At 44.8% G+C, this 22,890-nt stretch overlaps 1 protein-coding gene across 2 annotated transcripts in view; it reads right to left on the reverse strand.

Annotated features, from left to right (window-relative positions):
* Window positions 1–210: 210 nt before the first annotated feature.
* Window positions 211–22,890, reverse strand: part of LOC147890874 (uncharacterized) — a 51,293-nt gene continuing 28,613 nt past the window's right edge. Inside the window, exons 7-9 of one of the 2 annotated variants that reach the window (XR_015542548.1) lie at window positions 13,825–14,197; window positions 736–913; window positions 211–405 (exon numbers count right to left, since the gene is read on the reverse strand). Coding sequence is in view for 1 of the 2 variants with exons in the window: in XM_087389071.1 (XP_087245197.1) it covers window positions 813–913; window positions 13,825–14,197 (474 nt within the window). In the remaining variant the exon portion in view is untranslated. Of the gene's footprint in view, window positions 406–521; window positions 914–13,824; window positions 14,198–22,890 lie in introns of those variants that run through there. The other variant, XM_087389071.1, reaches the window with a different exon arrangement.

Below are 22,890 nucleotides of genomic sequence, written 5' to 3' on the forward strand. Positions count from 1 at the left end.
GAATGCAAGTTATTTTTCTTTTCAAGCTGCAAAACTTGGTTGATAAAAACTTCTTCCCAAGCATACTTTTTCCTCACTCATTACTTTCCTTGTCAGGCCCCACCTTGAGAACCGAACCTTAAATTGCAAGCTCACCTTACAAGAAACTGTACTGAACTTTCTTAAATGTACGGTACAAACAAGAAAGAGAGGAGGCTAGCAGTTATACCATTATGATAGACTAGCAGTTATACCATTATGATGTCGCTTTCTGTTTCTCTGTGTGTGCATTGGCATGCATTTCACAAACGCAGCTTCCATGCATAGAGCACAAGTGCATTTACTACTTCACCCCCTATAATTGTGAAGTGTGCCGTGTGCATGCTCTTGCACACATCTTCGATGTAGCTAAGTACATTTTGGAATCTACTGAGGTAAAATCAAGAACAAAAAAACAGAAGTGAGCTTCATAATGAGATCTGCAGGTTGTTTAAAACTGCACAGCAACACGAGAACAGAATGACCAGTATGATGCATGTAATTCCATAATGCCGTGAAGTAATATGTCATGATTGTCCTATTAAAAAGTACCCATTAGAAAAAGATAATACATTTTAAACTTTTCCAATGAAGGAAGGATAATCATAATAAACCAAAAAACAAATGAGTAACCAAGCCAACCATCTCACTTCAGGTGGCTGCCTTTGTCTGCAGGAAATGGTGCACCTCAATAAATGATGCAATAAAGACTCTCACCCCAACTTGCAAGCTCTGAGGTAAACTATCTGACGCCATGCCTTGAAAGTGATATGAAACTGCTCTGGGCCCTGGCCTTATAATATTATAAACGGATCTGATACAACATTTTCACGATATATCCTGTATGTTTCTGCAAGGCTTATAACAACCTTACATGCTCGTTCCAATGTTTGGTCTATACAAACAGGGGAAAAACATTAGTTAGTATAGCAATCTCTGTTAGTAGTGGATATTCTGTGTGTGTGTGTGTGTGTGTGTGAGTGAGAGCTCCCCTTTCAGAGGAAGCTATTTTGTAATATAAAGCATCAAAATTTTCACACAAAAAAGTGTGTCCACATAGATAAAGGAGAATTTCAACTGTTTTTAAAGTTTCTCCAACAAAGTAAATTCACCAAAATCATGAAGTACAAACTCTTTTGGGCCATCAAAGTAAGAGAGCTTTGTTCATGTTTATGCATGTGGAATCTGGATAGCTACATATTTGGCCCTTGTACATTTTTTGATGACCAGAATTGACACATGCATTTAGAAAATTGGGTCTTTAAGATCAACTCATAGTTCATCATCTAATACCCTTTGATTTCATAGTGTATAATGTGTTATACCTTGTAGCAACACTTCAATTTGTTTAGTTTAGCTTGGATGCGATTATAAAATTTAGACACATTAAATTGGGCATTTCCTACTTCATAGTCTGACTATTCCTTTTATTGGATATTTAAACTACCTGACTTAAATATGGATAACACACTAAGTGAGGCCTTGAGACGATTCTGTGTCTAAGTAGGAGTAGATAGTCTTGTGCGGCCGCCAACTCCCCTAGCTCCATGGGAAGCCTTTTGGTGCTGCCCGTGGAGCCCGTGTACGATGTATACTTACCTCTTCCAGGCGGTGTTTCTTGGGAAGCAGCCCTACATTGGGCCGGTACCGGACCTCGTAAAATTGGAGCAGTTGCAACCCAGCCCCCTTTTTTTCCCTTTCTGAGTTTCTTGGAGCCCTTAGGGCTGGTTTCGCCGTTTCTTTTCCCTCCCTTCACTGCAGTAGTGGTGAGTTTTGTGTTTGTTTCGGAGAAAATGAAACCTTGGTGGTGACCCTTGGTCTCTGGCTAGAGGGACTCTATGGCACCACCCTCGAATCCCACAGCCGTTAAGGTCGACAGGTGAAAGAGTGGATCCAAGTGAGTCTGGCACTAGGGGGCGACCACATTCAGGAGGTCACCATCTATTGAAGAGGCGTCTTCCTCATCCAACTGAGCTCCCCTGCTACCACCTTGACACTTGTGGAGTAGAGCCCCATCCTCCTTGGCCCGCATTTGGTATACCTCTTCCCTTGGTACTATGGCTTTACAGTGGAGGACATGGACACGACACACCATGTTCCCTGATTCCCGGTGATGCTCCGCTTGCCGGGGCTCCCAAAGGAATACAAAGCCATCCTCCCCTCCATTGGTAGAGCGTTTGGCACGGTGCTGGAGTCCTCGCTAGATTCGACAGCGTTAGTGGTAGCAGACGACGGGGTCCCCAGGATTAGACTTGTGGTTGAGAGCCCAGATTCCCTCCAAGAGTTGATCCTCCTCGAGACCCTTGAGGGGGGTACACTTCATCAGAGTGGAGATTTTTGGGTTACCAGGCCAGTGTCTTCGTTGTAGGCAGATGGGTCATTTAGCCAGAGACTGCCCTCGTGGCCAAGGCCGGGCTCCTCCCCCCCCACCCCCGCAGGGCAGGCAGAGTCAACGAGACAAGGCTGAACACCCCCTCAGACAAGAGCAGGAGGAGTCTCAGATCCTTGGTCGACATCTTCAAAGGAAGAATGGACCTAGGTAAAAAAGAAAAAGAAACCAAGCAAAGTGGCTCGAAAGTGCTATAGGCAATGGGCTAGACACAGGGGGGGAGAGAGAGCAATTCGAGAGGCACCCGCGGAGAGCAATTGCAAGAGCCGCCGACCCCCCCGCTCCCTAGCGGCAGGGGCCACTATCCACCCAGGCGATCCTCCCATAGTGGAGGTCCAATGACCGCAGTCACCCATGCATCAGCAGCGAGCCTCACGAGTTTCTGACGTTGCGATGGTGGAAGCTTCAGAGGTTAGCCCGGCATCGGTTGAGGAGGAGGGGATCCAAAGCCCCAACGAGCTTGATCAACACGGTGAGCCTGTGATCAGCCCTATTTCTCCCCGCCCTCCTCTCCCCCAGATCCCTCTCCCTCCCCCTCCTCACCTCTGTGAGGTTAAAGGCCCCTGTGCCTAGGTAACCCCGGTTATACACATGTCCATATACTCAAACATGTAAATAAGATCATACAGAAGATTAGGGTGATCTTGCACCCACCAAACTACTGGCCCCTGTTTTGCTCCTCTCCCTTCCCGTAGGTTTCCGTTGTATGCTCACAACTGGTATCAAAGCTGGGAAGGTGTGTATTCAAGACATTCGATCTAGGAAGAAGTTGCGAGAGAGTGTCATCTTGCATGTTGGGACTCCAGTGGAGCTGTCATTCAGGAGAGAGCTGCAAAAACGTTTTTGTTGGTGCTACAGGACTGCAAAGGAGCAGCTGCCTTCTTTCTAGGACACATACGAGCTGCAAAAGAGCTATAGAGCAGCCCCAAGTGGTTTGTAAAAAGCTCTGTGTAGTTTTCCAAAGGTCTGTGAGTGGTTTTGGCAAGCTATACGTGGTTTTGAGGGGAAAAAAATAAATATTTGGGTGGTTTTGGAGCCTCTGACGTTTTCTGATCCTGAGTGAGCTGATTTCTTCTAGAATCATCTCATGGGTGCTGGCATTCCCTGGCTCTGGACTCTGTTGCTCATTTTGTGAGCTCTGTGAAAGCCTCGAGCAAGGAAGGTTCCCGTTATTGTGAATCTGGTTGCTACTGATGCTATTTTTCGTGACCCATGAGCTCCGGTTCAAGTTCCACTGCCAAAGCCTTACAGGCCTCCATTCAGCTTCCAACTAGCGCGGGAGAAGGAGCAGGAGCAGCAATAAGCTTCTGAATCAAGCATTTTGTCTTCTTTAATCTCTTCCTACGTCTGGACGCTCGTCTACTCGACCCGCTTGCTCAAGCTACCATTTTCGGATCAGTCTATTCCGATGGATTGGGGACAGGCCAAAACTGTTGTCTGCAAATTTTCAGGCAATTCTGTGAAGGCTTCTCCGAGTTGTGATCCTCTGTGTCGACGATTCTTTCCTCTGTTATAGATTTCTTCACATTTGCACACAGGTGCCACGTGGTTTTATTTGCTAAGGTTTCTTTCCTAAGGTTTTATTTCCTGGTCAATTGAAAGGGTTGACTCCTCGTTTCCCATTCATCGGTTGGGATTTCGCAGTTCCAATAGAAGAGAGATATTTACAGATTGTCTTGTTGAGTCCAATTATGCAGTGACGCCCATGTTTCAAGGCATCTCAGCTTCTATTTTCACTAGCGGTCATTGCCGTAGGGCTGTGATTTTTTGGACATACCTTGTGCAGATAACTATGGTTGCAGTTTGAGCCGTGTGCGCTCATTCGTGGTGTGCATTGGGTTGCAATGGATGCTTTACAAGCCATTTGGATGAATTGTGATCCTTGTTGGATGTGCTGATACACCCAGATTGCCTTGTGGGATGCTTTATAGATGGACGCTTAGCACACAGATGCTATTTTATGCTGAGGGACAACTTTGACACATTGCAGTTGATGCATTACTTAGACTCAGCCTTCGTTATACGACGACACTCTATGGAGTCTTGTTCTCTCCAAGATGTTCCCTTCACTCCTTTCAGAGCTACTCATGCCTCGGTGGACACATCATGGGAGATTCTGGTTAGCATTGCAGCTTGGCATATTTAGAGGGCCAGATGTACGGAGGCGATGGAGTATTCCCACGTTCACCCCTCCCAGCTATGGCTACTATATGGACTGAGATACTAAACACACATTGGTGGCCATCTGGAAGAGCATGCAAGAGAGGTACTTTTTTCAAAGTTTGAAGAGGATCTCCTTTCTTCTCTGAGTCTCCTTCAGGGTTGAGGTGGCACTTTCAGCCTCCACCTTGGATTTTTGTTAGCTCGTTTTGAGCTGGGTTTTTTTTCTCACGCATGGCATGATGTACTCCCGCACTTGAGCTTGCTATTGCGATTTTCATTCATACTTAATGAAGTAATCTTTTTGAAAAAAAAGAAGAAGAGAGTGACCTTTCTATTCCTGAGGGATTTCCAGAGCCTCCTCCAAAAGTTTTTATGCACCTCTACAGAAATATGAAAACTATTCCAATGAGGAGCGCTCTGGAGCGCCTCCAACCTCTAGTGCTAAGCTGAAATCTCCTGGCATTTCTAATTGTGTAACGAAAGAAGGGAATGCTCTTCTCTCAGTGCCCTTCATCAATCCATTCCCACTCCCCTGAGTCCCACTGCAAGAACCTAATGGGGGAACCACCATACAACCAGAGTCTCCAAGACCCAAGTGCCAGGAGAACAAGGTCACGATTAAGAAGAACACTCACTTTGATGTCAAGTCTCCAAGTAACCCCATAAAAAGTTTGCTATTGAGACGTCGTAAAAATATGTGATTCTATAAAGCAAGGTGGAAAATAAGAGCATGAATTGCACTCCCCTAACCCACCCCCGACACTGGTAGGTCCATCTCCAGTAACATTGCGCTGTCTGACCCAAGTCAGACACCTCACCAAGTACGTGCCCACAATCTTGAAAATAGGCATTAGTATTAGCACGTGGGCACTGAGGGCAAATTAACCTAATCTTAAAATCGAATTACAGTGGCAGTGGCAATGACGTAGGTGTCTCCAGAAGCATCTTGCTGCTTGAGAGACTATATAGAGGGGATGCATGCGATGTAGAGTGAGAGAGAGGGGAGGGAGGGAGATGGGAGGGATGCTGAGAGGGAATGAGAGATAGAGGGAGAGGGGAAGCGAGGCTGAGTGGAAGCGAGATTGAGGAGAAGGCTAGGATATAATAAAGTGTGCGTGCATAATTATGCCAGACTTGAGTGTCAGTGTGGTGAAGGGAAACGACCCTCTAGAAATCTCCGCCAAAAGTCAATATATGTGAGAAGTATGTAAAGGCGAGCTGAATATATAGGCGAGAGAACGCAATCGAAATGTATGTCATGATAAGTGGTGTGAGTGATCTGTGGTGTGGAAGGTATCGTGAGATGGGGTGTAGATGTACTAAAGAAGAGGTATGTGTGATCACAGCCCTGGGAGGACAGGGTGCAACAGTAAAACCAGTGATACGAGAGGTGACAGCAGGGGATCCCATGATGTAATCAGCAACGCTAAAGCCCCCTCCATGTGGGAAGCAGGTAAAACCACCTGAGGAGGGCCATCTATCAAGACCATTATAAATAATAAGTGTAGGAACAAGAATGGAGAAGAGTTGTGAACACATGAGAACAAGAAGTGAACTCCAACTGAGATGTTCAACCAAATGAAGTACAAGTACTTGGTATATATAGTCCAAGTACTAGAGTACACAAAAACTCTAAACTAGACTAAGTACTAGTCTATCCTACACTACCATTTCATTGTATATATCTCTACAAATCCCCTCTCAACGATATGGCTGAAATGCTTTGGAATGATCTCAAAAGCACCTGTAGCGTGAAAGAGAGGCACTGATAGGCTTTTAGTGAAGATATATGCCACATTGTCCTCAATGGAACAATATGTGAGATTAATGAAGCCATCTATGATACAATCCCCAGATAATGATAGTGATTTTCTATGTGTTTCATGCGAGCATGAAATACATGTTTGTTTCCAATAGCAATGCAACTCTTGCTGTCACAGAAGATCGTAGTTGTGTCACCATCCTGAGTATGATGCAAGCCATGTAGAAGCTTCCTTAACCACATACATTCCATATTGGCTGAATTTGCAGCTTTGTATTCTGCTTCACTGGAGGAGAGAGACATGCAGTGGATGAACAAAAAAGATAGAGCCTAGTCCACCTTCACAGCCACCCTCATCCACATTTAAAACCATTGAACAACACCATCTTTTACTGCAACAGTAGATAGCATTTATGGCCAAGACCTAATGGGATCAAAAAAGCATGGGTAGCTTATGGAGCTATATTCCAGCAACCAGAGCATGGATCCTTGAACTAGGAACCTAGACAACCCCCCACAAAAACTGACTAATAATGGACCACACAACCTCAAAAAGAACCCAATGGACTACACAGCTCAAGACAAGTGGACTTCAGAACTGGACTTCCCTCAACAACTCAAAAAGCATTCAGCTTCAAAATGCATCCAACCCACAACCCACATGAAGACTCTCATCATGACTCATCAAGACATCAAGCCACAAGCTGGCCACGGTCAAAAATCCTATCACATCTTCCCAAAATCATCAACAAGCACTAGAAATGATGCAACCCGCCATCTCGAGAGATCCCATCAGTTGAGGTCTCTGCAACAACACCCGGCACCTGCATGTGGCCAAAGCCTTCTCTACCTTCCAGCTTCAAAGCTTTTGTGTGCATCCAATGACTAGCCAGCCACCCTCATTGCCCATCTGTGGCTTTTCTACTACTCACACATGACCTCTGCTGTCACCCATCTCCTTCATATAATGATCACTATTGCCTCAGCTTCACTTCTCTCATAAAGCACCCGGAGCCTATCTACTCCAAGTCCGCACAGTCGTGATCCACATTCCCCAAGCCTCCAGCAAGAGCAACGGCCCTTTTGTCGTCAAGTCCAGCACTCCATTCAAGAAGCTCTCAGCAAGGGCAATCGACCACCCTTCCAGCAGAATCCCCCGACTCCCTGTAGCTCCTCTTCTACTCACAATACATACAGAGCTCACGGCACTCCCCAAACAATCTGCCCGTGAAGTAGCGACGCCTTTTCACAAGACCATGAAGCTCCAGCTCGCACAATCTGTCCTTCAAACAGGATCCCGCCTTTGAGTGATAATCCAAACACTACAGCTTATCCTCCTCTGTCGCCAAAGCCCAACCCTTCAAAGCTCTCTCCCAGCAGTGCGACTATCTCTTGCTCACAAAATTCATGGAGCTTGTAGACTCCATTGCCCGTCACCTCCACGTGATCATAGCACTGCAATTACTCTCTTCTCACATAGTACAAACCACTCACGGACTCCCGTCAAGGTACTCTAGGCCTGCATAGGGGCGACGCGACAGCTATGCAAGCCCATCTCCTCTCTCAAAAGCAACAGCCCACCAGAGAGCAGTGCCAGCAAAGGGAAGGGAAGCCCACCACCACAACTACTGCGAGCTCATACACCACTGCTCTCCAAGCTCTCTTGGTCCTCCTGGCCTACAAAGAATAGACGCCTCCTTCACAAGAAGCTCTCAGTCCCTGAGCTCGTGTGCCCATTCTCTGTGTGCCCACGAAACCTTCTGAAATTCTCCTGCAAGCCCAAGCTCCACATATGCGCCAGCTCTCACAATCCAGAAGCTTACCTTTCCTCATCACGTAGCCAGGTCTGCGTGCATACTCCTCTTCTCCAAAAATCAGCCACGTCAACCCATGCTTTTACCACTCTCAAAGGTTTTTTCCCCAAAACTTGGACCAAGGCTTTAATGCACCACACTTAGACTTTGTGCACACTAATGCACACCACACTTAGACTTCATTACCTACTGACTATCCACATATAAACCCGATTCCGACACACTGGAAAATTTGCAAGACGCCCTCAACAAAAAAACTATTGCCCTCATACACATATGACTCCGGATAATCACAAAGAACACGTCATCCCGTAACAAAACATCGTTGCACACTGGATACCATGCTCTAGGATGTCTGGTGCACCCACACTGTAAAAAACCGCACCCACCACACACTATACAGCTCCCTGATCGTCCAAGCACATCTCTTGTACAACACACCGTATTTACATTTTTCGTCACACAACGGTCTTGCTTCTTACTGAGCCATGAGATGCACGCTGAGCCCAATGAGAAGCAATAGCCGGAAGTGGACCTGCGATCATTGATGTCCCCTAACCAATCTGAGTCACTGAAGCCACTCAGAGAAATGTCACCATCTGAAGCATAATACAGCCCATAGGAAAGTGTACCCTGTACATATCTGAGAACCCTCTTCGTTGCATTCCAATGCGTGACTGTGGGACAATGCATGAACTGGCTAAGAAGCCATGTTGCATAGGCAGTGTCTGGCCATGTGGAGCATAAGTAGATCAAACTGCCCACCAACGGCCTGTACAATGTGCCATTAAAATTTTCAATTGTATCATGCTTACTCAGCTTGATTCCCTTTTCCAATGGAGCGGCCATAGGATTACAGCTCTCCATCTTAAATTTCTGCAACAACCCCTTCGAATATTTTGTCTGTGACAGAGAAATTCCCCCTTAGGTTTGCCAAAATTCAATGCCAAGACAGTAGTGTAAGAGGCCCAAATTTGATACAAATTACTGCCAGTGAGTATGATGTCATCGACATAAAGCACAAGCATGACCAAATCTGAATTTTGTTGCAGAACATATAAAATTTGACTCTATGTGAGTGTTGACAAAGCCCTGGGACAGCAAGAACTGATGTATCTTATGATACCATGCACGAGGCGCTTGCTTCATCCCACACAAGGCTTTCCTGAGCTTATAGACCTTGTGCTCTTGTCCCTGAACAACAAAACCCTCGTGCTGATGCAAATAGACCTCCTCCTACAGAGCGAATGGTAGTCATCTTGGCCACCGGAGCAAAAGTCTCCTCACAATCTATCCCCTCTTCTTGTGCATACTCCTTGGCAACTAAACGAGCTTTGCACTTCTCAACTGTACCATCTACAAGATACTTTATTTTCTAGATCCATTTGGTGCCAACCACATTCTTGCCAATGGGCGCATCAACCAAGTCCCATGTAGCATTCTTTTGAATGGATCTAATCTCAGCTTTCATGGCTTTCTGCCATGCTGGATTGCCCTGTGCATCCTCAAAGCGCTGAGGCTCAGTTTCAACTTCCATCACTTGGGTCATGAGAGCAAAATTCACCTACTTCTTAGCATTCTGAGTATTGGTCCTTATGCTCCCCAATATAGGCTGATCTTTAGCATCTGCAAGTGGCCCTCGCGGTTTTCGTTCATTCTTAATGAAGTAATTTTCTTGAAAAAAAAAAAAGCATCTGGAAGTGCATCTAGAATAACATCCTTTGCACATCGCTGATAATGCTTGCAAATATTGGGCTGTCCCTCCCCATGAGGTTGCTGTAAATCTGAAACATTCAAGGGAAAAGAACCCTCAACATGTGGCAACCCTGCTGGAGTCTGAGAGGTAGAGGGAACATCAACTGGAGAACTCAAATCGGCATCATCCTCAAACTGAATGATGTCCAAAAGTGTATCATCATATGGAGGCAACTCTATCATGCTCTGCAAACAAAACATCCTTGCTTATGATTACTTTCCTTGTGGTTGAGTTGCATATCCCGTCTCGTCGGTAGGGTGCTGATGTACCGATCCAATTTGGTTAGAGGTTGTATAGAGTTACATAGACGCATCATAAAGCCTAAAGCCTCGGCTTTCAATGCTATACCCCACAAAGATGCATTTTATGCTTTTATAATCAAGCTTGGATCGATTTTCAGTTGGTACCAAAGCATATGCAATAGACCCAAACACTCTGAAATGATTCACCTTAGGCTAGTGCCCACAAAATGCCTCAAAAGGCATCCTATCGACCAATGCTTGTGTAGGGCAGCGATTCTGAATATATATGGCTGTAACAATTGCTTCGCCCCAAAATACCTTTGACATTCTCTTAAATTTCAGCATACACCGTGTCATCTCCATGAGAGTCCTATTTTTCCTCTCTGCAATCGGATTATGCTGAGGCGTGTATGGCACTGTTTTGTGATGCTTTACCATGCTCCTTCAAGTATCCCTCAAAAGCATGTGAAGTATACTCTCCCCCATTGTCAGAATTAAGTGTTCCAATTCTAGAATTGGTTTGGTTCTTAGCCAATGCTTTGAACTCCGTAAACCGTTCGAGGTGCTTGTCTGCAGATGAGTCGGTTCATCATTGCTTATGGGACTGTAGACATCCGAGAGCCATTTGGATGGGGGCTGCCAGGATTCTCAGCAACTTTTTACCCCTCATTTCTTCATGACGGGGGGATCACTGGCTTGGCTCTCTTTATCAGGTCCTCACATATTCTACGAGTGGCAGGATGCTTCCTGGGCCATTTCTATTTGACGGCACCTAGTTAAGCCTTGCTCTCTTGAGGACGTGCCTATCTCCCGATATAGACCAGTGCATGCTGATGTGGATTCTGCTTGGGAGATACTAGGTAGTATTACTGCTTGGCAGATCTGGAGGGCCAGATGCACAGAGGCCATTGAAGGATCTCAAGTCCACCCTTCTCTCATACCTTGGCCAGTATTTGGGCTGATACCATTCACACTTTGATGGCCAATTGGGCGAGCATGCAAGGGTCCTCCAGGGCAGCCTCTTCCAGGAGGGTTATATTCCTTTCGGAATGGAGGGGCTCCCCTTTTCTCTCGAAGACTACTTAAGGGTTGAGGTGGCATTTTCAGGCTCAACCTTGGTTTATCTCCAGCTCTTTTTGAGTTTTTGCTTACTCTTTTAGAGTGTTTTTTCTCATGTCCAGCATGATGTATTTCCGCATCAGGCTTGCTCTCGCGGGTTTGTTTTCATACTTAATAGAAGTCTCTTTCATGGGGAAAAAAAAGAAATGGTTTCGTAAAATGTTTGAAACGGGTTTCGTTCGGACATTGAAAATATGCACATTTCTTCCTAAGGTATGCATTATTTCATATACAAAAATGTGCAAATAAAAATTGTAAGTGACTCCGTACATGATTCATGATTATACCAAAAAAATACTGATCATATATGAATAACAGTCAATAAATACTAAAAGGAGATTACATATGAAGCCCAAAAATGAAACCAGAGTCATCAATGATCCATGACTCCATCATCCTTGAACATCCTGAGTCCTACAGTCTACTGTCCAAAAGGTTGACTCCTACTGTCTACAAACATCCCAAGTCCTACTGTTCTAGTACTACTGTCCTACAGTCTACCTAGTGTCCTACAAAAATAAAATCCAAACGTCTCCTACTGTCCTACTGTCTACAAGTGACAAATCAAAAGTCAAGCCTCATCATCATTCTGCTCCTCATCCGCATCCATGCCCTCATCGTGCCTCACTGCTACTGGCACTCCTACAAGACTCCTGAAATGCATCCTCAATAGGCTTATTTTTGCATGTTTTTCTTAACAGGCGAACCTAGGAAAAAGCAACTTCATTAGAAACGAGTGTTTCGTACGAGTTTCTTAAACATATGAAACTGAAACGTGTTTCTATGCAACTATGCTCCTGCTCAGTGAGGGAGGAGGCTGGTATAGTGGGGATGTGCCTACCGATCCAACAAGATGAGGAGCTCGTGGAATCAAAGTTCACCGATGACACAGCCCTTTATGTGGAGGGCTTCGCTGTCAACCTAGAGAGGGTGGAATACCTCTTATAAGTTTATTGCAGGGCTTCAGGACCCAAGATCAACCGAAATGAATCAATAGGTTTCCTCACAGCATCAAAGGAAGTGCTCACGTGCGGGATTCATATTAGCTTGTTGCTGCTGCAGTTCAGGCTGCTGTTTTTTCCCATTCTTTGCCTTTGCCCGCAGTTGCTCTTACCATGCAGAGATGAGTTCCAATGTGGTGCTTGTGGCTTTAAGAAGCCCATTCGCTTCGAGCAATTCAGTGAGACCCCAAGGAGTGTATTGGCTATCCAAGGTGGGGAGATAGCAGACGTGATTTCTTTTCATACATCACTCGTCTAGGCAGACAACCAACTTGAGGCCTTAGACTGAAGCAGCCCATCCAGAGAGTGCACTTGGTTCTCGATGGTGCCCAAAGTTCTCACCAAAGGACAGTATCTAGGAGACAATTTCCATAATCACAGCTTGCAGATCTAGGTAGCCCGCTGCAGCCTGGTTCTGAGGGGACAGCAGACCTGGCCAGCAGCCACCATCGTTGGTGTTCGCATGAGTGTTTCTGCAAGGCTTGTCCTCCAGGTGTCTTCTATGCTCGCAGATCAAGGTATACCCATCCCCCCTTGCTATTGGCGCCCACTTCCAAGGGTACTCTAGACAGTGAGCTGCGACCCTGAGAGGCAGGCTGCAGGAGAGCTAGTACCTTTTCATTTCAGCACCACACAGATTGCTGAATTTGTTTTCTCTCAAAGATTCTAATAGATGGTTCTTTTTCGAGGTCGGGAGATACAGGCAGAAATACATGGATGCTTGAGTGAAGACAAAATCACCAATTCAAAAAATCTCTTGGGAGATGTAAAAACATGCGAAGTCCTTTTTTTTTAGCTATCACAAAGAGCAAAGGGAATAGGAAAAACAAGCACAGCGAAGGAGGAGGGGAGAAGAGTAGGCCCTGTGGGCAGCAAGAAGGAAAGGTGGAGGGTTGAGTAGTAGGAGGTGAAGGCTGTCAAAGTCATTAGCATGAGCAGTTTTCAAGCAGCACTCCTAGCTAAAGCTCCATCTTTCAAATCTTGAGGTCCAAAAGCATTTGCAAAGTCGTATATTTTCTTTTGTGCTTATCCAATATTTTGTACTACTATTCCAAAAGCTACATGACAAGGCTATAAGGAAGCACTTATGCTGGTGAAGGATGCGACAGTGATTAATACCCCATTCCCCATTAGCCTATCCGCCTATCAGAAGACTTTGCACACTGAAAGAGGTGTAAACACAAGTCAAATGTATGAGACAAGTTTGACTCCCCCTAAATATGGCACCCCATGGATTGGTAAGAGCTAGAGGTATTTTGCAAAGAGAACTACTGGTGCGAAAGCAGACTTTCCAAATGTTGTTCCATTTTGAATTTTTCTTTTGCAACGGTTCATGAAGGAAAACAAAGTAAACGCACAAGTCCTATAAGGCGTCAAAAATAGAATAAATAAAGCAATCTTTGCAGGCACCAAAAAAAAGAAAACAAATAAAATATTTATTCTATAATTTCATTTAGCAGTCCAAAAACATTCAGGATTGTAATATAGATTGAAAAATCTGCGGGCTATGCATGCTTTTAGGTAATCCATGCTGACAAGAAAGGTAAGCAGGATACATGCCTGAAGGTTCAGACCCAATCCTCCAGAAATTACTGATTGCCTCTATATCATGCAAAACAGCATCCAATTTCCTTTCTGTCTCTATAACAAAACTAATCATTTGATGGAAGCTGTCCACCGGTTCAATGCCCGCGAGTTTTGGGGAGCCCTGCTGATACTGTTCTGGCTTCCCTTCAGAATTTGTGGGCCAATGTTTCTTCCATTTGGATAAACGCCAAAGTATGGATTCTCTGATAAGACAACCTAAGAGAAACGGGGATGCTGAAATTTGAATCTCGCGACAGAACAATCCATTTCTCCCAGTCATGTTGTAATCTAGTGACAGTGATACCATCCCACCATTAGGATCTGATGCAGTCAACTGATCCCCATTCTACAAGCACAAAGATTTATAGCTTTGTCAACGACAAACTATCAAAGCAGTAAATGTCCATAATTGCTCTGCAATTAAGCTGATAAGAACAGATATCACTCTCATTAAAAAAGAAACTCATAGTTTAACTCAATCAATGTTATCAATTACAAATCAATGACCTTTATCATTCCTAAGCATTTCCTCTTCTCACTTGCCATGCTTTTCTGGCAAGCGAAATGAATCAAGAGTCAGTGATTGTTATGCCTTGACCTTCCTCTGGAGACATTCCCCTTACCCAGTTGGAAGTTCTCTATCAACGTTTTTAGTCTTGAGTAGTAGCTGTTCCACTCTGGGACATCTATGAATGTACATTCTTCTTAATGAAAAACTTCTTTTACAAAATAAAAAAAGATTGTTATGCCTCAACCTCCTGCTAGGAAACTGTGGCCGATTGTAATATCTAGGAAGGATCCCCATAACGTAATATAATGACCTTTTCTCTGAAGATTATTGTTATGTGGCCGATCTTCCGATTGTATGGTGACTGGCACATATGTGAGACTCTGTTTTTTATACGATCCAGTTACCCTAAAAGGGCAATGCATGGTGGTGTAACCTAGATGGACCTGCCACTAAGAGTAACAAATTTTTGTTTACAAAATGGAATTTTGAAGCAAAGGCATGGCTAGTGACGTCAAGTAATAACTATGGATAAGTGTCAAGATTGCAAAACCATTTTGAATCTAACATGCAGTATGGAACAGGGTGTGTGTGCCTTTAAATCTAGCACAAAAGAAAAACCCTCGCAATTGTTTTGCATTCCACAAAAGGATTGATAAATCAATCAAACAAACTTACCTGGAATGGGGACATCAACGGACGGGAATGGGAATGCCACATCACCAATAGTGGAGTTGAGGGTGAAGGAGTCTGAAGAATGTACATATATATATATATATATATGGATTGCCAAATGCATACAAAAAAGGACATTAGGAAAAGGCCCTCAAAAGGCAAGCAATTAGCATCAAGTTGGACACAAGGAGGAAGAACTCCTTGGCTCCTACAAAGCTGAAAACTGCCATTTAGTAACTAGTCCCTCTGGAATGGCCCAGGGAATGGCATTCCCAGGTAACTATGTGTTTCCTATGGACATTACATAGGCATTCCCAAAAGTCATCCTAAGCAGAGCAGCGTTCACAAGTTCCATATGAAGGGAACAGTGCTCCCTGGTAACTATGCAATAGAGAAGCAGAACAAAAGTCGAACACAGTAAGCAGCGCTTTTCAGGAAAGATCCAAGTTTTGGTTTCCTATTTGCAGTTTCAATAACCTTTAATTCTTTTTCATTACATGTGCCAGCTGAGAGGAAAAAATCAAGATGATTGGCTCGTTTCCTTCCAGAGAATTCAAGAAAAGCAACAGACAGGACCTACTATCAGCTGTTCCATTTGTTTCAACACAGATGCACCACCGCCAACAGTAAGAGATCCTCTCGTCCAATTCACATGCTCATACAGTAGCTCCTATTTTGGGTATCCATGTGAAGAATTCTAAAGTGAAACCTAGTATTTATGTTTGAAGCGCTTTTATATTATGTCCCAAAATGAAACACACGTGTGGTAAGGTCAATGCTAGCTAGCCTAGGAAAATCGCATAAATGACATTTGGGAATATCCCAATGAGGATGTGTCTTAAGGTTCTACCTATTTAGCCTAGGCACCCAAGACATGCCCTAAGTGCGACAGTTCCAAATATCATTTATCTCATGTTTGTAAAGGGCATAGCATAATACAATGGTGAGGTCAAGGCTACCTAGCTAGCAGTGCTTCCTAACCAACACTAGAGACTTTCCTAGGTATGAATTGTTTCAAGTCAATTATCGACGGCTTGAACCTAGTAGGCCTCAAAGCAGGCTCTCCCACAAAGTACCCAAGGGACTAAGTGGGACATCATAGTGTGAGAACACAACTGATCTGCCTCGAACCTAAGATGATCCTAGTGGAGCAGTGCAAAAACCCCTGCCTAAACCCTTCCGTGCAACAATGGCAGAGACCATCTCTCCTAGTCTACTCTAGCCAAGCACCAATGGGAAAGGAAATACACCAGATACCAGCAGCCAGAAGGCGTAGTAGGAATCAGGGAGCCAAGGGGAAGGTGGCTAGCTAGTCATCAGCCAATACGATAGGTGTAAGGGAGCAAGTACAGCTGCAACAAAGTTTTGAAGGAAGGAGGTGTAGACTTGCAAGCTCCTGCTCACCCTTCACCCTTCCTCTCTCCTCCGACGTGACCACAGGACCATGAATCACATACTCACACTCAGATGTTCATCGAGGAGGCAAAAGCACAAAAGCAGTGGGCATATTGCTGCTTTGTGGATTTCTGCAAAGCCTTTGATACACCACGGACTTGCCTCATTAGACGATTGCACTGTGCAGGATCTGGGTTTTGACTAGGAGATCATTTGGGCGGTCATGGCACTCTACGAGAGGGTCTTAGGCAAAGCCGGAGAGGAGCTGCATGGACATGGGAGATTATGAGTACTATTGGGGTCAAACAAGAGTGTCCTCTTTCGCCCACCCTGTTTGGTCTCTACATAGATGAGCTCGAGACCTTTATGTAGATTTTGGGAGGGGTTGGATGCTCTCTTGCTGGGACTCTGATTCAGATCTTGCTGTATGCAGATGATGTGGTGCTTTTATCCTCCTTTGCAAAGGGCCCTCACAGACATTTAGATGCACTATAGTCCTTTTCTGAGTCATTTGAAGGTCAACCTTGGCGAAACGAAGGTTATGAGCTTCAATACCTCCCGAGCAACCATGGATAGAGAGCAGTTCACCTTTGATGGATCGCCGATTGAGATTGTCTCATCTTATACATACCTCAAGGTTCTCTTTTCTGGCCCTATTTTTGATAAGAATGGAACAAAAAATGAAAGGGTGTTACTAACCAATGTCATCCATACCCTCATCTTGGACATCGGGGAGAGTATCGTCATTAAAGACATCAGGAAATCTATCCTCTGGCTATAAGTGTGAAGTATGTGTCTCTCCATCACTTCTTGAATCTCATCCAAATATCCTTAATCTAACATCCAAGACAAGTGCAAGTGTAACCACTGATCTATCCCCCTCTGCATTCTGTAAAATGGGTTTGAATCGTAAAAAATGCTAGTTTGTACTTGCAAGTAGTCTTGAACTTGAGCAACATTGACTCACCATTGAGCAACCGTTAGGAATTTAAAAAGTGTCTCACAAAATCTCCCCATAATCTTGCATGTGTTTGAGAACAACTCAATAATTGAGTAATCTAACATCCAAGACAAGTGCAAGTGTAACCGCTGATCTATCCCCCTCTGCATTCTGTAAACTGGGTTTGAATCGTAAACAATGCTAGTTTGCACTCGCAAGTAGTCTTGAGCTTGAGCAACATTGACTCACCATTGAACAACCGTTAGGAATTTAAAAAGTGTCTCACAAAATCTCCCCATAATCTTGCATGTGTTTGAGAACAACTCAGTAATTGAGTCCATCCAACTGGCGGTCAATTGGGAACGTGGGCAAAACTGGATTTTTTGGTCTTGTTTTCTGCCATCTCTATCGGATTGAAGAAGGAATGAGACTGAAAGGAGAGGTGGATGGGATAAAAGGTAGAGAAGGGGAGTGACGGAAGAAAGGAGAGGAGAAGGCTAGAGAAGAAAATGAAGAGGATCTATGCCTATGTGCCTTCACAACTTCGCTGTCCCTCCTCCTTTCGAATCTTCAAAGTCATGCCTTTGATGACACCCGTACGGTCCACACCTCAGCACACTCCTGCTCACAAACACCTCCGACCAACAACCCTAAACCTCCTCTCTGTGTGCTGGCTCAACACTCCCTCCACACCTCGAGTCTCTAGCCAACAGTGGCTCTGATACCATGTGAGAAGAGCAGCGGATCTGGACACACACAGAGAGAGAGAGAGAGAGAGAGAGAGAGAGAGAGAGAGAGAGAGAGAGAGAGCAAACCTAACACACACCACACTGTGAGGGAAAGAAAGAAACAAGAAAGAAAGATGATTAACGTCTGCGGGAGGCCTCATGGGCCTATGAGACAAAATGCCAAACCAAATGGTAACTCATACAAGCCACTAAGGGCTAAAGCAAAGGGCTCACTAAGGCCCTTGCTGAAAGCTAAAGTGCTAAGCCAATGAACAAAATAGTACAGTAGCAAAATATCAGAAGAGTATCAGGTGCTCAGAGCTAACTCTCTTATTACATGCTCAGGTTCCATATATACAGGTAACTTGGTGGCTCTCTGATCAGATATCAAGAGCTCTAGTATCTGTGTTTGTCAAGTTGTCTCTCGACACTGTGGATGGCATGGACTCCTCAATCTCTCTATATGATGGGCCTACATCAAGGGTGACGCCTTGTCTCTAGCGGTCACCTCCAAGGAGGGCTGAAATAGACTGGACCTTGATCGTGCGTGCTCAAATCCCTCGCAGTGTCGCATGTGGAGTGCGTGTCTCTCGTCTGGCGGCAATGTGGCGGAGACTCTCACTGCTAATCCATGATGCTCTCATGTCATCAAGCTCCTCTCCCTCAGCCTCACTGGCAGCTGACTCAGATGCATAGAAATCTGTAACAAGTGTTTGTGTTCTATCGATCTTGGTGACCTGTGGCATCAATCCCTACTGCTCTCTGGTCTATCGGATCAATATCTCTCTCTTTGTCGTCGCATCTCAATCAGATAGAGCCCAGCACAAATATGATCGGGGAATTGGATCAGTCGTGTAAGTGGACCAAAGCCATGCCCCTCTTGAACGAGGTAGTAATACTCGCCCTCGGATCTCATAGCAGACTGGGCAAACACAGAGAAAATGCTCCTCTGTCTCGATCTCCTCCATCCGGCATAGTGTGCAAATCCTCTGCTCTTTGGGTATGCCTACAGCTCTCTCTGCCTCAATCCTCAACTGATGTGATGAGACTCACAATTGACCGATGGTGATCCTCAATGCATGTGAGACTCTCTTGTCCTCGAGGTACTAAGGTCTAATGATGAGACCATGCTCCGAGACCCTCAAGAAGTGATCATGGTAAAACTAGATCTTGGTGGGGAACTCCTCTCCCCCCCAAGCCCTAAATGTGTGGAGCTGGAGCAAGTCCCACGAGATCATCTCGGGTGGTGCATCCATACTTTACTGAAAGGGGGAAATTCTGTCCATCAGAATGTCGTGACTACCAACCACGTGGATACCCGTGTGTACCATGCTGTATCAACACCGCTATCTGCGAGTCACCTAGAAGACTCCAATGCTAGCCTCTGTAACCTCCACTGGGGTAAGGTCTAGACTCTATCGAGGAAAGTCACTGTCTGAAAGATGGCATCAACCTGGAACGATGTCATGGCGAACTCTGCTTGTATAATCTGATGGGGTACCGACGGCTTTCTCCGGATCATCCTGGATACCATAATGACCTGTAGCCTCTAAAATCTCTTCCACTCTGTTGCTGAAAAATCAATCCCCCAAAAAGGTGCTACATACATGGCAGTTGGTCTCACTAGCGTGTCAAAAATCCAACACTTCATCGAAGGGTCCTAGAAGTGTGCCTGAAAGCATTGCCTCTCTAGTCGGACCAGACACCCCGTCCTCGTGTGAGTCATGCCGTACCTGCATGGATCATCGTGAAACCTACTCCAATGAACACTACCCCTAAGTATGTGTAGGACAGTACTATCTACACTGGCTCGTTTCAATATGTGAAGCTATGGCAACGGGACGCTAGTCTTCCCAAGGTTAACTGTCAAGTCTCTCTCTCTACAGAACATCTCCAGAGCTTCTAGATGTTTCTCCAATTCCCTCTGTTGAGAATGATATGAGGACTATGTCATCTGTGTATAGCAGTATCCGCACCATCAGGTCAACCAGAAGTGAACCCGTCTCCACCTAGGCGATCTACAAAGGAAGTGATCTCATCGATATGGAGCCCGAAGAGAGTCGGTGAGAGGGGGCACCAATGAACCCGATCTCTAATCACTCAGAGGACAGTGGAACTAAACCTTTAATCACTTCAGCACTTATTTACAGCTCACAAAGCATATATCACAACCATTAACCATTGCATGATTACCATTTGGCATTTACCCATTTGTTCACAAACAAAACCACTGAAAAAGGGATGGAGGCTAGAATGCCCCTGCTCAGCAAACATAGACAAGTGCACCCGATTGGCCCCAAACACCATGGTGCCCCTTTCGGTATTTCTTTATATTTCACAATGAAATGATTACAAGTTTGCATCTGGGAGACCTTCCCTGCAACTGAGCACGCAGCCCCAATTCACTGAGCCTTCGCAAGGCTTTCAAGCATAGAACACCATCACCTAAGTACACTTAACCCATAGGCTCAACCCAAAGGCACTCTCTTTTCCGAGTGCAATTCCATTGGCTGTCCAGATGCAATCACACTGCACCCCAGTTGCACTCTCTTTGAGTGGTTTTTTAGATGGCATTCACAAAGCTTTTCAAAGATCCAAAATAAAATCAGCAAAGTACCCAACCAAAGAATGACTCATGTAGCACTGCCTGGGCACCTGTGAACCAAGAAAGAGGTGGCACACGAGGCCAACCAATAGCTTATGGCAAAAAGAAATTGCAGCAGCAAAATCACAACTCACCAAGCCCTGAAAACTCGAACCAAGTCCTCAATCGCCAAGCGAACATAGTAGCCAATGCCCAATTGCATTCTCAGCCAAAGAGGAGTGCAAAGGCATGAAGAAAGAGCATTTACAAGAGCCGACTAGCAAGAATTCCACTGAAAAATGCGAAAAGAAGCACTTCTGTCGCGAAGAAGTGGGAGTCCTTGGGCTCAAAAGAAGCGTGCTTCAGAGAGGAATGCATTGAGGAGAAGTTTCATCGCCAGAAAGTCCTTCAAAACTGAGAAAAACCAGTCAACCAGCACATGGGACCACTCAAAATTCAACAGAAAGCTGTAGCTTTGCAAAAGGAGAGGCCCAGGAGGCTGTAGAAGCAAAAAGGTCCAAAAAAAGCCACTTTTGCAAATTCGACCAGCAAAAGAAGTGCTCAGCTCAAACTGTTCTACCAAACACACACAAAAAGGTCCAAAAAAAGCCACTTTTGCAAATTCAACCAGCAAAAGAAGTGCTCAGCTCTGCCCGTTCTACCAAACACAAGGAGGTAAAAGCATATCACTGCGAAGGGGAGGCAGAGGGGAAGCCATCAAGCCAAACGGAAGTCAAGGAATCCAAAAGGGTGAGGACTTATGAAGAAAAACGGAATTCAGCTGAAGGAGGCTGAAAAACCAGTCCAAAATCTCAACAAAGGGAGAAGATGAGAGAGAAACCACACATATGAAGTTTAGAAGGCCCAAGAAGGTCCAGGAATGGCAAATAAGCATGTAGAAGGCACTAGAGCCACCTGGAACTCTAGGGGGGCCACTGAAGGTACATGGCCCTCTAGGGGGCCCATTAAAAATGCCACATCATCATTTCCCGACAACCACTCTTTTAATTCCTTGGAATGCCTTTGGGCCTAGGGATTAATTACGCTTATGTGCTAGGCACCATGCTGTGTTTAATTACACATTATTAAGTCCACGCTTGGACTTTTAAAACCAAAGTTGTCACGGTCTTGTAGTACATTAAAGTACTTAGAATTTCCGCCCCCGTGACATACCCCTCTCTTGAAACAGCAACCCACAGTTTGCTGCCCCAAAACACAGGAGCGAGCATGAAATATAGTAGTGATGGGTAATTTCGCCTTCCTCCATCCATTTCGCATCGAGTGATGGGTAATTTTAAAATTTTACCAAGTAGCGATGGATAACTTTACCCTTGAGCTTTCTATCTCTGTGTGCCAAAATCAGAAGTTCATCATGTTCTTCCACTTCAAGCTGTACCTCATCAGGTAAATCCTCGGGAATATCTTCATGATATTGCTTTAACAAGCTCACATGAAAGGCATTATGTATCTTCCAATGCGGAGGCAACTTCAGCTTATAAGCTACCTCGTTTATCTTTTCAAAAACCTGGAAAGGACCATAGTAATGCATGTTCAGCTTTGTGTACAACCTCAGGTTTCTGACCATAGTAATGCATGTTCAGCTTTGTGTACAACCTTTCCTTGCCTTTCTTATTTTTCAGCCTTGCCTTCTGAAAACGCAGCAAAACCCAATCACCTTCTGTGAATACCAATTCCCTGCGGTGCTTATCTGCTGCTCTTTTCTGCTTGTCTTGACTTCTTTGCAAGGCATATTTGATCTTCTTGTAAGTCTCTTCAAGGCTTTCCACAAAACGATCAGCTTCAAAGATTTTCTCTTTTGTATGCAAAATGGGAGGTATCTTCTTGGCACCTTCCACTATTTCAAAAGGTGCTTTACCTGTGGATGTGTGCACCGTATTATTGTAAGCATATTCCAGCAAAGGCAAATAATGCTCCCATTTGCTTTTGTGGTCTGAGACATAGCATTTAAACATATCCAAGATGGTAGAGTTTTCCTGCTCCGATTGTCCATCAGACTGAGGGTGAAAAGATGATGAAAAATTCAGTGTAGTGCCCATATTTTCAAACAGCCCTCTCCAAAAGAGACTGGTCATCCTCGGATCTCTATCACTGATTATGGATTCAGGCATCCCATGATACTTGAAGACATGCTGCAGAAACAATTTGGCCATTTCATCTGCTGCAATTTTCTTTCTTACTAGCACAAAGT

Source organism: Dipteris shenzhenensis, chromosome 18, assembly GCF_047967505.1.
Source record: "Dipteris shenzhenensis isolate YYH24624 ecotype China chromosome 18, Dip_SZ_1.0, whole genome shotgun sequence".
Taxonomy (NCBI): Eukaryota; Viridiplantae; Streptophyta; class Polypodiopsida; order Gleicheniales; family Dipteridaceae; genus Dipteris; species Dipteris shenzhenensis.